Source organism: Phodopus roborovskii, unplaced genomic scaffold, assembly GCF_943737965.1.
Source record: "Phodopus roborovskii unplaced genomic scaffold, PHOROB, whole genome shotgun sequence".
NCBI classification, from domain to species: Eukaryota; Metazoa; Chordata; class Mammalia; order Rodentia; family Cricetidae; genus Phodopus; species Phodopus roborovskii.
In genome coordinates this window covers 11,325,168-11,341,531 of record NW_026126588.1, presented here as the reverse complement: position 1 = coordinate 11,341,531, position 16,364 = coordinate 11,325,168, and the positions used below count along the sequence as shown (strand labels likewise).

General features: G+C 38.6%; 1 protein-coding gene across 1 annotated transcript in view; it reads left to right on the top strand.

Annotated features, from left to right (window-relative positions):
* Positions 1-16,364, top strand: part of Smap1 (small ArfGAP 1) — a 70,986-nt gene that overhangs the window by 42,155 nt on the left and 12,467 nt on the right. Inside the window, exons 5-6 of the mRNA XM_051204230.1 lie at positions 8,516-8,596; positions 12,906-12,996. Coding sequence (XP_051060187.1) covers positions 8,516-8,596; positions 12,906-12,996 — 172 coding nt within the window. The remainder of the gene's footprint in view (positions 1-8,515; positions 8,597-12,905; positions 12,997-16,364) is intronic.

Genomic DNA, 16,364 nt, shown 5'->3' with positions numbered 1-16,364 from the left:
AAGGCAGCTAATAGAAGAAGGGCATATTTTGGGCTTGGTGTTCATTCTGGTGTCATTAAGTCCATCACCACGGAAGGGAAGTATGGCAGCAGGAGGCAGGGCGGCTGGAGCTGGCAGCCGAGAGCTAAGGGCTTCCTCCAAATGGAAGCAAGGAGAGCAAGCCTTTAAGATCCATGGCCTTAGCTAACTAAGCTCCCCAAGCAGCAGCCATCAGGGTACCAAGTATTAAAGCGCCCAGAGGTAGGGCACTGAGATAACCCTGTAGCCCTTTGAACTACACCTTCTGAGGGTGGAATCGACAAAAGCCATCGAAGGATAAATTAACATAAATTGTTTATAAAAACGTGCTTGAACTTAAGGCTCCATTAATCCTGAAGTGAACTAATTATATACTTAATGAATTTTCATATGAAATAAATTTAGAATATTTTATAAAACACACTACTTTATATTAAATCCTGAAAGTGAAATTCTAAATCTTTTTTCTTTCTTTTTTTTTTTTTTTTTTTTTATTCTTGGCAAGTTAAAAGTTGGGATTATGTATTAATTCATAAGAGTTTTATCTTTGGATGAGAGCTGGTTTTCTTATGTATAGATAATTTTTTTCATTTGTAGGAAACGTAAAAAATACAATGTTTAGGAGAAAATGGTCATGGTATTTGCAAATAGTTTCAAATAGTTTAGTGAAATCTGGCAGTTTTCACATGTATGTTCATCACTGTGTGTAGAGAATAAGCATGGTGTGTTGTTAATGTGATAGATATTAATGTTTATTTTCTTAGTTTTCTTTTGTAGGCTTGGAAGTAACAAATTTTAAAATAAAAGATTATATACTCCCAAGTTTGTATTATGAAAATTAAGAAAAATTTATATAAGTTCTTACATGTAACCCATGCTCAAAGTCAACTAGAGTACTAAGCAGAGGTTATGCCAGGCTTTAAAAATATGAAACAAAATATGAGTTCCTTATATCTAAGTTATTTCCTGAAAGAAGTGGGACCTTTTTTATATTAAACCGTAGTGGTATTCTGATTAAGAACTATCTTACATGATTATTAAGTTTTATGTGACTGTAACTCCTATGTTAAATAGCTTTAATTTGTTTTAATTTCTTATTTTTATAATTTATCTGTGTTATTTTTAGCATCATCAGGATGAGCTATTGCTTTCAGTTTGTTTTCTTATTTTAAGAGTATTCCTATTTTCCTATGTAAGGCAATTTTAAAACAAAGCACTGAGTTTAATTCTTGACTTTCTTTAACAAATTTCACAATATGGCGGAAAAGAAAGCAGTGAACTGCAGTGAAACATAGCAGTGAGCTTTGCTGTTTTCTGAAGAATTGTGCCACACACACAGCCTCAGTGTACCTGTGAACCAGGCCTGCTGGAATCCATTGTAATGGGAGTGAAGCTAGAGGCTGTCTTCCTCGCTAGGAGTGTTTTCTTCTCAGTTTAAAGGAATGCCTTCAATAGGCAGCCCTGGTGGTGCTGACTAATCTTAGTCTAGAGCAGTGGTTCTCAGTCTTCCTAATGCTGTCACAGTTCCCCATGTTGTGATGATCCCCAACCATAAAGTTATTTCATTGCTACTTCATAACCTGTAATTTGGCTACTATTGGTAATCTTAATATAAATACCTAATATGCAAGATATCACTACCTCTGTGAAAGAGCTCTATTCCAAAGGGGTCACGACCCACAGGGTGGGAACCATTGGTCTAGAGGCTGGGGCCAAAGGATCCCAAGGTTAAGGACTTCCTGGGCTACAGAGTAAGTTCAAAGCCAACTTGGGTTCCAAGTCAAATTAAAAGCAAATAGCTAATAATAGTGTGGGTACTTCACCTAGTGGGAATAAGAAGAATAGAGGCTCCTAAAAGTTGGTAGAGGCAGCTAGAGAGCTGAGACTGTGAAGTTGTAGGCGACTGAATAACAGAGTGTAGGCAGAGCAGGGAAGGAAAGGCTGATACTACAGGTGTGATCTACTTCAGGACTTTGGTCTTTGCCCTTGTGTAGTAAGTGTAAATTATATAAGATTTGCACATGAGAATAACTTAGTATAGAGGAAGGACTTGAAGTCAGGAGGACTAGTCCAGGTGACAGTAGTACTCTTTGTGTAGGGTAGTTAGTGAGCATGAGAAACACATGGTTTTGAGAGATTTGAACTCTCCGGAGTACCTAGTTTGTTTGTCTTTCTGCACCCCTGAAGAGGAAAACAAGCACTGTTAGTATAAGTTGACTTTTTCTTTCTTGATGTTCTGCATATCCCTCTCACCTTCTATGTTTTTTGTTTTGCTTTTGTACAAAAAAGTTTTGTGGCACAAGTTACCTCATTAAGTAATCTTATGTTTTTAATTCCATTTTACATGAAAATTTCAGTAAATATCTCTAGGAATAACCAGCTTTAAGTCGGGCTCTAAGGTTCTAAGGTACAGTTTGACCAGATTGTTCATTTCTTTTTTAGACAAGGTCTCCTTATGTAGCCGTGTCTGGCTTGGAATTCACAAAGATCCAACTTGTTTCCTGAGTGCTGGATATGCCACACTCTGGGCTACTTTGACCTTTTCTTAATGGGAAGACTACATTTTCATGTGCTGTGCATTTTCTTTTATATGTGGCTTGTTTTTAATATTAATTAAGTGGTTAGTTTATACAGTTACACCAGATCTAGCATTGTGCAAGGGGGAAACAAATGTCCAAAGTGACTCAAGAACTACAGTCATAATTAATTAGCATATTGAAGGAGGACGTGGGATCTTGTAGTATTATTTTGACTTTATACAATAGCCTACCTATAATAGCAACTCTAAATCCCCATAGGCACTACCAGTATGACATGGAAATACAGAGATGTTAGTTTTATGGCTCCAAAGATCTGGCATTTGTTTTGTGAATATATTCAGATATATATATGAAACTGGGTAGGAAGATGTGTGCAAAGCTTTCAGGTGAATTCCACTTTTGTGTAAATGGCTGCCATATATATGAGTATCTCTATGCTTTAGGGTAATTCAGCAGGTCAACACTGAGACTTCTGTTTGCTTGCCTATCTTCATGGAGGACATGAATAAATTACTTTGTAATAAGTCTGTTGCTACTTAGCTGTTAAATTAACCCAGTCTTTCTCCCAGTCTTTGCTTTGCTTCCTTAAACATCAAGTTAACTTTTAATTAATTTTTACTGTTTCCCCTACTTTATTTTCCATTCCTAAAGTTATTACCAGCAAAAATAAACAAATTTTACTTTCCTACTTTGCATAAAACTCTTTATTGCATAAGTGTACTAGGGTTTCAGCAGTAACCTTGAGTGAAAATGAGTTATTAGAGAAAATTATACTTCAGATCTCTTTGCTATGATTTTATCTAACACAGTGCAAATTTTATAGCCTAGTAAAATCCATTTTAAATATATATTATTCTTTGCTATGTCTTTTTAAATATTTCAGACGTGTATTCTTTGACAATATTTTATGTTGTTAAAATTCTTTAAACTACTTTTATCAGAAAGGTATGAGTGTCTGTTTCTTTCTGGTGTTTGTCAGTTTTGGTCACTACCTTCTCTTCTTTTCCCTCCTAACTCTGCATCTGCACATCTAGATTTCCTCTTCTGATGCTCCTCTTCAGCCTTTGGTACCCTCTCCTTCTCTGCAAGCCGCTGGTGATAAAAACAAATTAGAGGTATAGTAATGTTTTCCACATGTGCACTCGTGGTGCTTCCTGATAGGGGGCTTCCTCTCGCAGGGCTGCGATTTCAGAGCACCAGTAGAAGTCATGTTTGGGATGATGTCTAGATTGCAAAGCATCAAGTATATTAATTTACTGAATCTTAGCCTATGCTATTGGCATAAGTAAAGAGTTTCATTCTGTATTTCATTTCAGAGTGGCTGATTTAGGGACTATTACTATACATATTAAGTATTCTTTGTTATATTCATTACCAACTTATAGGAACTTTACAAACAGATGTACTTTAAAGACACATGGTTGTTAAATTTTCTGATCTCAGTCTTTGGTCAAAAAAAAAAAAAACTTTTCTGACCATGGTGCTGTAACAGCTGTATAAGTACTTGAAAGCTAATGTCAATTTTTTTTTTGAAGCAATATCAACTGCCATATAGGAAAACAAATGTATTTTATGAGATCATCAATTAACAGTCAGTGATGATTTTTAGAGTATATTCTGAGTGGGTATAATAAGATAAATATTCTTATGTCTTGTATTATATATTCTTCAATTATTTGAGAGTTTTAATTTCTTTTGATTCTGCCTTTGTTTGTGTCTACTTCTGGATAAGTGGCATGCTAGACTTGTGAGACACAAAGACAAATAAGATATACCGGTATCCTTGTGGACTTTATAATCTAAGGGGGGGGGGGAATAGGTAACTATACAGCAGTTTATAATGCAGTGTATTTATGCAGTGACTGAGATAGCCTGTGCTAATACTAATTAATATAAAAAATGTACTTCTGACGGGTTTTATACTCTTGAATAGGCATTAACTATAAGGGTCAGGAGGCATTCCAGATAGAGAAAGCAGCTTGTGAGAAAAGTATGGTTGGAGCACTGTGCTTAAGGATTGGCGGGTTGAATGGTATGGAGGAAAGAGGAACGAGGGAGAGAAGTTGGGGACAGGCTTTTAAGAACCCACTGAAGGAGACTGATCTTTATTCTGAAGGCCGTGGTACGTTAATGATGAGTTTTAAGGGGAAGTGGCAAAGGATCAGACAGACTTCATGTTTTAAGACCATTTCACTGGCTTTTGGGGAAGTGGATTTTGTTGTAGTGAGTGAGGAAAACAGCTCAAGAACCAGGCTTAATTCAGGAATAAAATGGCTGAGATGTCCGCTAACATGGGACAGAGAAGAGTGTAGTTCTGAGTGATCATAAGGTCCACACACTATGTGGTGTTTCATAACTGGGGAGCCGAGTGAGTGCTTTGGAAGCCTTTGCGTCCATTTCCAACCTCAGCATCTCCATGTGAGATGAGTTGAAGAAGAGGATCTGATTTGAAGAGGATAATGGAAAAGGAGATGAATTCAAAGTTGGGTGTTAAGTATGAGGTTACAGACATCTGGTAGATACTTGGACATAGATGTTTGCAGCTCAAGAGGTAAGAAGTTGGAAGGGTGGGGCCTCAGGTCTGAGAGATACGCTGACCCACCAGAGCAAAGCCACTCCCATGAGAATAGCAGTGGGGGCTCCTCACACTTAGAGGTAATTTTAGAGCACACAGCACAGGGCTAAAAGTGAACAGGCTCTGGTATTTAGTGTTCAGTTTAAGTTCTGGAAGCCCTCTGTGTCCACTACCACCCCCCCCCCCACACACACACACCACCCACGTTAATGTTGCTTCCAGCCCTGGATCATTATGCCATAACTGGAATCGGCTATATTTCATTGGCTGAAATTTTAGTATAAAAGGGAATCATGTCATAGTGCTTCCCTCCTATTGAATGTAACTGAGTACCCACCAATCACAGTGATTAAGATTTGAGCCCTTTTTATTAGTGATGTTTTCCTTGAAAAATAACTTTGTTTCTGTAGGCTGCTGTATCAAAATACCATGTGTTGTGTGGCTTCTGAACAACAGTAATCTATTCCTCACAGTTCTGAAAGCTGTAAAGTTCAAGACTAAGGTTCTGTGCCTTGTGTGGGCCCACTTGCTTATTCATAGAATGACACCTTGCTGTGGAAATGGGTAAGACTCACTCTGGGGCCTGTTTTACAAGAACACTAACCCCAAAGGCCCTCAGCTCTTCATACTGTCTCGTAGTGTTGGGGATTTAATCTCAACACACATTTTGAAGTGGCCACAAACATTCCAACCATAGCAGTAACTAACAGCTTTGAGAGGCTAAGGAGCAACTTACTTAAGCTTTTTTGCACTAAACCTTACTAATTATGTCTAGAAGACATATTAGAATTTATAAAAGAGTTTTGCTCATCTTATTTTTCTTACAAAGTAGGGATAATTAATTGTTCTCTTCATAATGTTGTTGTGAGGATGAAATGAGTTTGGAATAGTGCCTGCCTAGCACATAAGGATTCAGTAAATATCAGCTGTAATCTAAGGAATAACAACAGGTAAAGCTCCATTGTACTTCAGTGAGCCCCGAGACTTGTGTGCTTGGGGTCTGCGGTCCATCAGCACAAAGGGATATTGATTAGTTGCTGTATTTAGAGTACCACTTTCCTAAGTTTTTGTTTATTTGCAAAAAGACATGAGTGACCATAGTTGCTTTGGACAGTTTTTGCAGAGATTAAATTAGACACTAAGGAAGTGTGCATAGATGTATTTTGGAAATGAAGGTTTGTTTTGGGGTTATGGTTGAGCCAAATATAGAGGATGCTTCTACTTGACCCCCCAAGAGCTTAAATTTTACTTCTAGTCTGAAGTTCCAAGTAGTTGAAAAGTATTCTGAGAGATAGCCTGCTTCCTAGATGTTGTTCTGTTCGTTCTAGACCATTTTGATGTATATACTCATTTGGTTAATTAAAACCAGTTGCCCTTTATACTTTAGCCCTCTAGGTATTCAGAAAGTACAACTTTGTTTTGTTCTTGAAAAGCATGATTGAAACAGATGGTTTGAGAGAATTGTTCCAAGGAGCCTTAAATATAATTTTTTAAACCTAGTTTGTTCTAATTTGCTCTTCTGTTGCTATGATAAAATACCAAGAGCAATGTAGGGGAGGAAAGGGTTTGTTTCAGTTTATACTTCAAGGTCACAGTTCATTATTGAGGGAAGTTGAAGCAGGAACTCCAATAGGAGCTTCAAGCAGAACCCATGGAGGAATGCTGCTTTCTAGGTTGCTCACTGGCTTGTACTTCTCATGTAACCCATGTCTACCTCTAGATATGGTACCCTCACAGTGGGCTAAGCCCTCCCCCATCCCCATCAAGACAATCTCTTATAGACACAGCCACAGTTCAATTGAAGTTCCCTCTTTACAGATAACTATAGGCTGTCTCTAGTTGACATTAAATACTAACACACAGGTTCTAGAAATTTAGCCATGTGTTCTCATACACATGCACTATTCATTGGTGTCTGTATACAAATGATCTCACCAGCTTACTGTTACTCACACTGCTTGCTGTAAAAGATTAACAGAAGTGCTTTAGAATTTTGCTGCTATTCTTAATCCTGTAGTTGAAGGCATTGCTATTTATGCCATAAAGATATTTGCTATGAATTTTTAAAATTTTCGGTCCAATACTGATGGTTTTTTTTCCCACCTTTTATATTTTGCTGCAAGTGCTGAAATTGAAATTAAATTTCTCATGTTGGTGTCCTGCTTTATAGTTTACAATAGTCTGAGGTTTTTAATACCTTTTTAAAATGAATGCATTAAAATTGGCTTTGAATACTTGTGAGCAATCACTGTATAGCTGTCAACTTAATACTGTGTAAACTGAATGTTATTGTTACTTCAAAAGTTCCCATCTTATCTTTTAATCACTTAATTCTTCCTGCTTAGAGGTAATTAGCATCCTTACCTATCCACTTATCATCATTATCCATTTTGTGTTTTTATTTTGTGTATGTATATGCTTTAAATTGTTATTTTGTAATTTTATATTGGTATACATACCTTCAAAGAATGTATTTTTTATCTTTTTTGAACTTTATATGAATGGTTAAGTCCTTTGAAGTTCTGTTAGTTTACATTATAGCCTAGGAATTACCACTGTTTACTAATTTATATGTGGTAGGTACAGAGCGGGTCTTTAGATATTTTGACTTAAGTTTAATGTTATCCCTTTAACACAGTCTCTCTCTCTCTTTCTCTCTCTCTCTCTCTCTCTCTCTCTCTCTCTCTCTCTCTCTCTCTCAATTTTGTGACCTTTAAGATTTGTTGTTACTGTTCTTAATTCTCCTTGGAGTACAAATGATGAACACCATGTACTGTCCTTAGTATTTTTAATGTGAAAATCTCCATACTTCTTTTTAAAAACATAAAACTATGATAGCAGCCTGAAAATACTTTGTCTTTACTTTTGAAATTAAGATGACTTATTTTAACTCCTGTGCTTTTCTGATATGGTGGTATCCTACCCATATCACAAAGTGTGTACTGCTGGGCGTGTGGCCTACTCCTTTAATCCCAGCACTTGAGAGGTGGAGGGCAGGCAGATCTACAGAGTAACAAGTCAGCCTGATCTACAGAGCAAGTTCTAGGACATTCAGGGATACATAGCAAGACTCGGTTTCAAAAAGAAAACATATAGTATAGTAAACATATACAGAGAATTTATTGAATTGAGTTTTTACCTCTTTAAACAAACCCTGAAATTTGTTTCCCTCCTGAAGATTTTTAGTAATCCTCTGTATTGTCATTAGCATGTAACTTCAATGAAAAAATGAAATTGCTTTTGACTTTCAGTAGTATGTGGATAATGTAAGAACTTGATATTTCTGTCTTTCTAAAGTGACTATTCAAACTAATCATATAAAATGAACTAAAAGCTTCTGTTTTAAAAAGTAAACTTATGAAAACTTTGGGCTGTGTTTTAGAAAGAAAAGGAAAAAAAAAAGGAAGAGAAAAAGAGAGAAAAGGAAACAGAAAAGCCTGCCAAACCACTAACAACTGAAAAGGTAAAATAATAAAAAGTAATCTAAAGTTGTCATCTTATTATATGCCTATACTAAAGACTTTCTGGGTATTGTGAAATACCAGTTTTTAGCCTTTCAGCAAGTAATTATGAGGTTAATCCTCCGTATTGAGCATCGCCTTCTTACATGGTTTCTAGTCAGTTACAGATGTGGGTTCCTGTCATTTGAGAGCTCATGAAACAAGAATTCTCCTCTGAGTGACCCTGAGAATGGTGGTTTTAGCTGTACTGTACAGTGAAACTGGAACAGAATCATACAGAATGATAGGATCATGGGATGTAGCTCAGAGAGGAGTCCTTGCTTCGTAATATGTGAGCTAGATCTTGAAGCAAGAGTAGTTTCAGTGTGGAAGGAAAGAAGATGTTAGACTGAAAAGGCAGCCTCAAGATGGTCTTAAGTGTCTGGAAATAAAGTGTGAGTTTATACAAATCTGTGTCTGTATATGAAGAGTAGTTGAAAAAGTAAGGCCAGAATGGCAGATTGAACTCAATTCATAGGTATTTATTCTCTGGTTGTTGTTGTTTTCTCTTTTTCTTCATCCCTCCCCTTTAGAGCTCAGGCTGACTCAAGCTCGTTAATTTTTAAGTTGCATTTGAAATGATGTGTTGTGTGTGTGCTCTGGTAAGTTTATGCATGTCCACTAAGGTGTGTAGCAGTCAGAGGACAACTTGCTGCAGTTGGTTCTCTCCTTCCACCCTGTGGGGATTGAACTAAGGTCATCAGGCTTGGAAATTGACATCTTCAGCAGACATTTGCTGTGCCATCTCCTTGGTTCCCAGGCCACGGGCTTAGCTCCTCCTTCCTCAGTCTCTTAAGTACTGGGCTGATAGATGTGTGGCATCACACCTGGCTAATACTTGGGTTTCCAAAGGAGGTGTTACACCTAATTTAGAGGCATTCTTTTGCAAAATTATTTTGGCAGTGGTATGTAAGAGAGGTGTGAAAGAAAACTAGACTAAATCATCATGCAACTAATAGCTGTAGTTCAAGGGTATAATCAGTAACTGCTAGATGTAGTTCTTGTGGATTCTAAAGCTTGATTCCTTTGTTCTTTTCCTGTTAAAATATTATTGCAGGTACACTTAAAATTGCTCTTGAAATGACCTTCTTACTTTACAGAATTTTATGACATTTTATTTTTAAAGATGAAAATCAGGCTAGGTATATAACCTCAACAGTAGAGTATTTGCCTATCATGACAAGACACTAGGTTCCATCTGTATACCACTCAAGAAAAGAATGGAAAAGGTAAAAGAGACAGGGAGAAAAATGAATCAAAGGAAAACATTTTTTCTTAAGGCCTGGTCTCACTCTATAGCCTATGCTGGCCTTGGATACTGGCAGTCCTCTGCCCTTGGCATCCTCAGGGCTTGGCTGCAGGTGTACCCGCCATACATGTGTATATGAGTAGGGGAGGCAGCTCCATCTATAAATAGCAATTGCTGAAGAAGACCAAAGTGCCCAGTGACTATGGTAGCCTGCTTGTAGGCCCAGGGCACAGGAGGCAGATTTCTAGGAGCGAGCCAGCTAGCCAGACTAACTTACGTGAGCAAGCTCTGGACTCAGTGACAGACTCTACCTCAGTGTATTATAAGGGAGAGAAGGACCGGGGAACATACCCAGTATCAATCTTGGGCCTCCGTATTCACACACAAACATGTGAACATATGTGCACATCACACACAAAATAAGAATTTGTAATCGATACAAATGTTTGTCTAAAAGTGATATTTAATGACTAGATATTTTATTTTACAAGTAAAAATAGAATTAAAAATAGCATTTTCTGCCGGTCGTTGGTGGCACACACCTTTAATCCCAGCACTTGGGAGGCACAGACAGAGGCAGGCAGATCTCTGTGAGTTTGAGGTCAGCCTGGTCTACAAAGCTAGTTCCAGGACAGGCTCCTAAGCCTAAAGAGAAACCCTGTCTTGAACAGCCAAAAACAAATAAATTATAAATAAAAAAATACAATTTTCACTGTTTATAACATGTGACTCTTGCATGAGCCCTGTGAAATGTTCAGTTTTACATGCTTGTGGAAAAACACATACTGTAAAAACCAACAAATCCTGAGCTACTGTGCTGTGTATAGAAATCAACACAGTTGGCTGTCACTAATAAGTACATAGTGTACCTTGGACATTTGAAAGGCTAACTTTAAATGAGCAAATAGGGATAAGAACCTTTAATTTTTACAGCTATGATAGTCTGTTGTGTTCTTACTGTTTTTTATATAGTTTAAACCAGAAAGCATTGAGTAGCTTTAAATAACTGCATGCTGAAATACCTCGAACGCTAGCATGAGGAACCTGCTGAAGTTGTAATAGCTTTCTTTTTAATACTTAGCTACTATTAAAATAAATGATAAAGAGCATATGTGCATTGTGGTAGACAGTCATATTTTACTACAGGCTTTGTAGTAAATTGGAGACATTTCCCCGTGGAATTTCTGAAATGTTTTAAAAGTCTTTTTAAAGTTTTATTGGAAGTGAAGCAATGAAATAAGGGGGAAATCCAATTACTTTATGTGCAAAGCTTTCATTTCCTACTTAATGAAAGAAAGGCTTTTGCAGTAAGCATGCAAGCTCACAATCCTTTTTTGTAAATTAGAAATTTTCTTCTTTTTTAAGAACAGGCAGTGAGGAAGTATCTTCAGAGTAAACAACTTGGGTAGAAAGTAGTCTCAGTGAATTAAAGCCTCCAGTTAAGCTCATCAAGGTATAAGGCTCGACAATTAAATTAGACATGTTGTTGAAAAGAATGAAACCATCTAGAACTTTCCTGAGCGACGAACATAGTGTAGGCATCATTTTTAAGCCTTTTAAACATGGTATTTCATAGTCCTCTCAGTACCTTGAGTTTGGTATGATTGACCCTTTCATTCATTGCATGAATCTGAAAAGTACAGGCTCGGCAGTTTTTTCCTGGTCACGCAGCTGTGAAGCAGTGGCTAAGCTGAGAATCCACTGGGCATCCTGCCTTTGCAGCATGTCCTATGACCAGCAATATACTGTGTGCACTATCAGTGTATTCTCTACCATCCAAAAGGGGATTAAGAAAGGAGAGGGGCATTACTTATCTGTCATGTGACTGCATGGGTCCCCCACCCCACCCCGGTGGGAGATGTGGCCCTGCATGCCTCTCCTGCAGCACTCAGGAGAGTGACCCTTGCACCTGGGTAGCACAGTAGAGCTGGGTGTAGGTGTGGGAGAACCAACCCCAAGGATGTGAAAGCAGAACTGACTCCGCCCCTTGCTCATCACTGCAAGGGGTGAACAGCCAGGGCAGTGCTGGAGAGCTCCCCTAGTGGTGAAGACGGGGTAGCTGGTGGGCTGACCAACCCTGCAACTAGAACCAGGGTTAAATGTTGGCTCACCCCAACAGCCATCCTTTCTGTGATCTGCTGGTCTTAGGTGACTCCTGTGAAACATTTTTTTTACCCCAAGATTAAGACTGCTGCCTTATTAAAAGGCAGATTCTCTATCTGGTGTCTATAGATGCTGAGTAAGTTAAAGTACAGTGAATCAGCATGTCCTGTTTTCCACTTCTAGATATGAACTGTCACAAGGGTAATAGTGAAATGAAAGATGTGTTGCAAAATATTTTGACATTTACCTGTGGTCTGTTTCTTTTTCTCCTCCAAACCTCCATAACAAGAGTTGATGGTAGCCAGGAAATAGTATGTGATTCGGTTCTTCAACAATGTAACTTGCTGTTGGGATGACTTAGCAGGTAGACACTTGCTGTCAAGCCTGAACTGAATTTTATCCCTGGACCCACATGACAAAAGGAGAGAACTTACTCGTCAAAGTTTCCCTCTGAACTCCCCACACATGTCATGGTGTGCACACACCCATACATACCACACACAGTAAACAATTAAATAAAAACATAAATCTGTGCCTGGTGATGCAGTCCTGTGGTCTCCGATACTTAGAAGGCTGAGGACTGAGTTGAAGGCTTAATCTAGGCAACTTAATGAGGCTTTGACTCCAAATAAAAAGTAATGGAGGGGTAGGAATGTATAGCTCAGTGATAGCATTTGCCTGTCATGTATAAGGTGACAGGGGAAAAGGTATGATTTCTTTCAGAGTTAAATTTCTGTAATCACTCTTCAGTAGTAGTCTCATTGTGTAAGAATGACCATTCCAAGTTCAAATACCACGATTACGTGTTTTAAAAATGATGCTCTAGGATTCTTTATACTAACTTCATGAAAATTATGCATAAGTGAAACGTAAGTGTTTGTTTGATTAGTAATCTATCAACCTAATGATTGACTTCAAAGCTGCAGAAGAAAGATGATCAACAACAGGAGCCTAAGAAAAGCACCAGCCCCAAAAACGCTGCAGAGCCCACAGTTGACCTTTTAGGACTTGGTAAGTAGTGGGAATGCAAAACAGTGCAAACCTACTTGAAACGGACACACCGTCCAATTCAGTATCACAGCAAAGATGTGGTTTGAAATGGTCTGACAAGTGTGCTGAGCTCTCACAGAAAAGGTGCATTTTAATAAGGAAAGCCAGTGTTTGTCTGCTCTGTTCTTTACTGAAATAAAAGTCATGAATTCTTTGGGGGAAAAGATACGAAAGTAATCTTGGATATAGTTTGGTAGATGTGACATTTCAGCATTTAAGTAAACGTTGAGTCATGCCCCTCTTCCTCCTAGCCTTACTCCAAAAAAAAAAAAAAAAAAGGGGGGGGGGATTCCAAACTCTTCAGTAAAATAATTCTGGATGACCTTTTTACAAAATATATAAATTCAAAATTTAATTCTAAGTTAGGCAATGCATTTAAAACTTTTATATTCATGCATAGTAATGGGTTTCATTATGGAGCTTTCATATACACAATGTATTTTGACCATATTCAACCCCTCCTTAACCCTCTCTTACCCCCTCCCGTTGCGTCTGAGCCCCTTCCTTTTTTTCAGTGTGTCCCCGTTCTACTTTCATGTCTTTAATCTGTTTATGGGATGCACTGGGTGACCCAGTGAGTTTAATTAGGGTTCCTTATAGGAGTATGGATGAGGGATTATGTATAAGATTCGAGCAACCACTGAAGAAAATGCATACCCTCCCACAAGCAATCATTAAATGTCCGTAGCTCTTCAGAGAGGGGCAGGGCCTCTGAACCTTTCTTAGGCATGTAGCATTGATTTTTGTAGCAGGCATCCCAATAGCACCTTTCCTACTAGGGTCTCTGACTTTCCTAGTCATGAGTTTTGGAACAAATTCACAGTACCAGATATGAATTCTCTTCTGTGAACCAAAGCATTGGACCTCAGATTGAAACGTACCCTGGCAGTTGGGAGCCAAGGAACACCACGAAGTCACTGTAAGCATAGCAGCTTACAGCCCTGCTGCAGGGAAAGGTTTCTCCAATGCAAGTATAACTGCTCTGCTCTGCTCTGCTCCCCTCCAGAAAAGTGTTTTTAGCTCTGATCAGATCTTCAAGGCATAACAGCTCTGCTCCCCTAGGGGAATGTTTGCCCAGAGGAAGTATACACCTCTGCTCTGCTCAGGTGAAAGCTGTTACAGCTGGGCTCGGCTCCAGCAAAAGTGTCACAGTACAGGACAAACCTCACTCAAGAGATTTATTGGGACAAAGTGACTAGGAGGGTGGCTGCCTCTAGGGTGAGAAACGGCAGTAAACTGAAAAGTACAGAGCTAAAATTAGGTCTCCCTCTCCGTGTGTGTGTGTGTGTGTGTGTGTGTGTGTGTGTGTGTGTGTGTATTTGTGTGTATTTGTGTGTATTTGTGCGTGCGTGCGCATGCGTGTGTTTGTAAGAGGTTCCAGGGTAGCTTGGGAATTGGTGGGCTTTTGTGATCTGATTCTGGGACAAGCTCAGGGATTGTGGGGTTTTGTGCCCAGGGATTGGTGGGATTTCAAGCCCAGATCCTGGGATCAAGTCAGGGTCAGGTTGCTTTTCCTTGGCCCAAGTCTCAGGTCAAGTTAGGAGCAGGGTATTCTTTCCTTGGCCCTTTTTTACTCCACATGAACGTTGTTGGTAACCCCCTGTAGTCATGCCACTATTGTATCAGTGTCTTGTCTGTTAAGTTGGTAGTACAGGGCACAGGTATGATGAACAAGACAGTTCCTTTCTAAGAAGCTTGCATAGTACTTTCTTGAACTAACCAGCAGAGAAAAAACGTCCAGTTCAGTCCCAGTTTGATCTCTTTAAGTTCTATAACCACAGTATGTAGTGCATTCAGCAATAGAATCTTGTCCTATAATTCTGGTAGGAAAAGACATGCATTGTTTGGGGTCCTTGGGGCCTTCCTAGCCCACACTTCATATGGAATTAGTACACCCCTGGCTTCTGAGAACAGCTTTATCTACCTATGCAGGGTACTTCAATTCAAAGTCTGCCTTACTCTTTTTTGTTGTTTAGTTTTTAATTACCAAATAATCAGGTTTCCTTACGGCTTTTTCTGTACACATTTAGTTTTGGTTGGCCTCTTGGCCCATATTACTTAAACCTTTTTTTTCCTTCTTTTTTAATAATCTCCACTATTCCCTCTTCCACTTTCATGTTCTGCGTGTTCTCTCCCCTACTCTTAACTTAAAGCTTCTTTGTATCTCATGGGCTTTGGTTGTTTTCTGACTACTAGTTAGATTTGAGGTAGCTTTGGTGGAATTTGTTGACTAGTTAATTAAATAGAAGAAAAGGAAGAATTAAAGATGGCACTGAGTATGTTTTGGACTGGACACTCGAGGAATAGTTTGCCATACAGGTGGGGAAAGTACAGGAAGTCTGGATGGAAGATTAGGAGTTTTGTTTGGCCATAGTTGATTGGAAATACTTATTACACCAAAAAACTAATAGTAATAGAAGGAACTCTTAATTGTGGAGTTAGATGACTTAGGAGTTTAAAGAAGAGTCTAGATGAGGAATACAAAAACTGGATGCTACTGGCTTTTAGGTGTTATTCAACATTGTAAAGTTAGACCAGATCATTAGCAAAGTGAAAATAGAGAGGTTTAAGAAGAAAAGAGGTTTCAGTTCTGTACCCTGTGATACACAGCTATTTAGGAGCCAGGGGATAAAACACAAGACCTAGAAAGGTGACCAGGAAGGAATGCGTATAAAGTAAGAAAGAACACTGTGGAACATCCCCTTGAAAGTTAAGTCAGGATATGATAGGTTATTCCCTGGAGACAAGCTTCCTCAGAGTATTGGTGGCATATAGGAATAAAAAGTATTTTCCACACGTTATGTTATGTCCATCAGAAGCTAGCTAATACTCTGTTCTGTCTTATCTTCACTTAGGTTGACAGCAGCCTCCCTCCTGTCTCAGACAAGAATTGGCCAAATGTCTATAAAAACAAAGTAAATATTTTAGGCTTTGTTGGCTATAAAAATCTCTGATAATGTAATATCTGTATTAGCCATAGATGACACCTGAATGAATAGACTATGTTGTACTAAAACTTTCTTTGTAGAAAAAGCAGAGAGCTAAATGTGGCCTGCTAGCCACAGGTCCCCGTTCATTGTGAACTGTGGCAAAGGGGTAGGAACTCATAGCAGGTCATGTGCAGTGCCCTGAAGGTTGTGTCTTTTGGTTATGACTTGAATATCAGCGGTGACATGACCATTTAAATGCCATCAAATATGTAGGAAGTGAATAAACAGTTGTCTTGTGCTTCTGGCTGATGAAGCAGAATGAAGGTTGAGATGTCAATTCATTCAACAGAGATAAATAAGAGTAACTTAAGTAACTGTAAAGATCAGTGGAATTAGAGG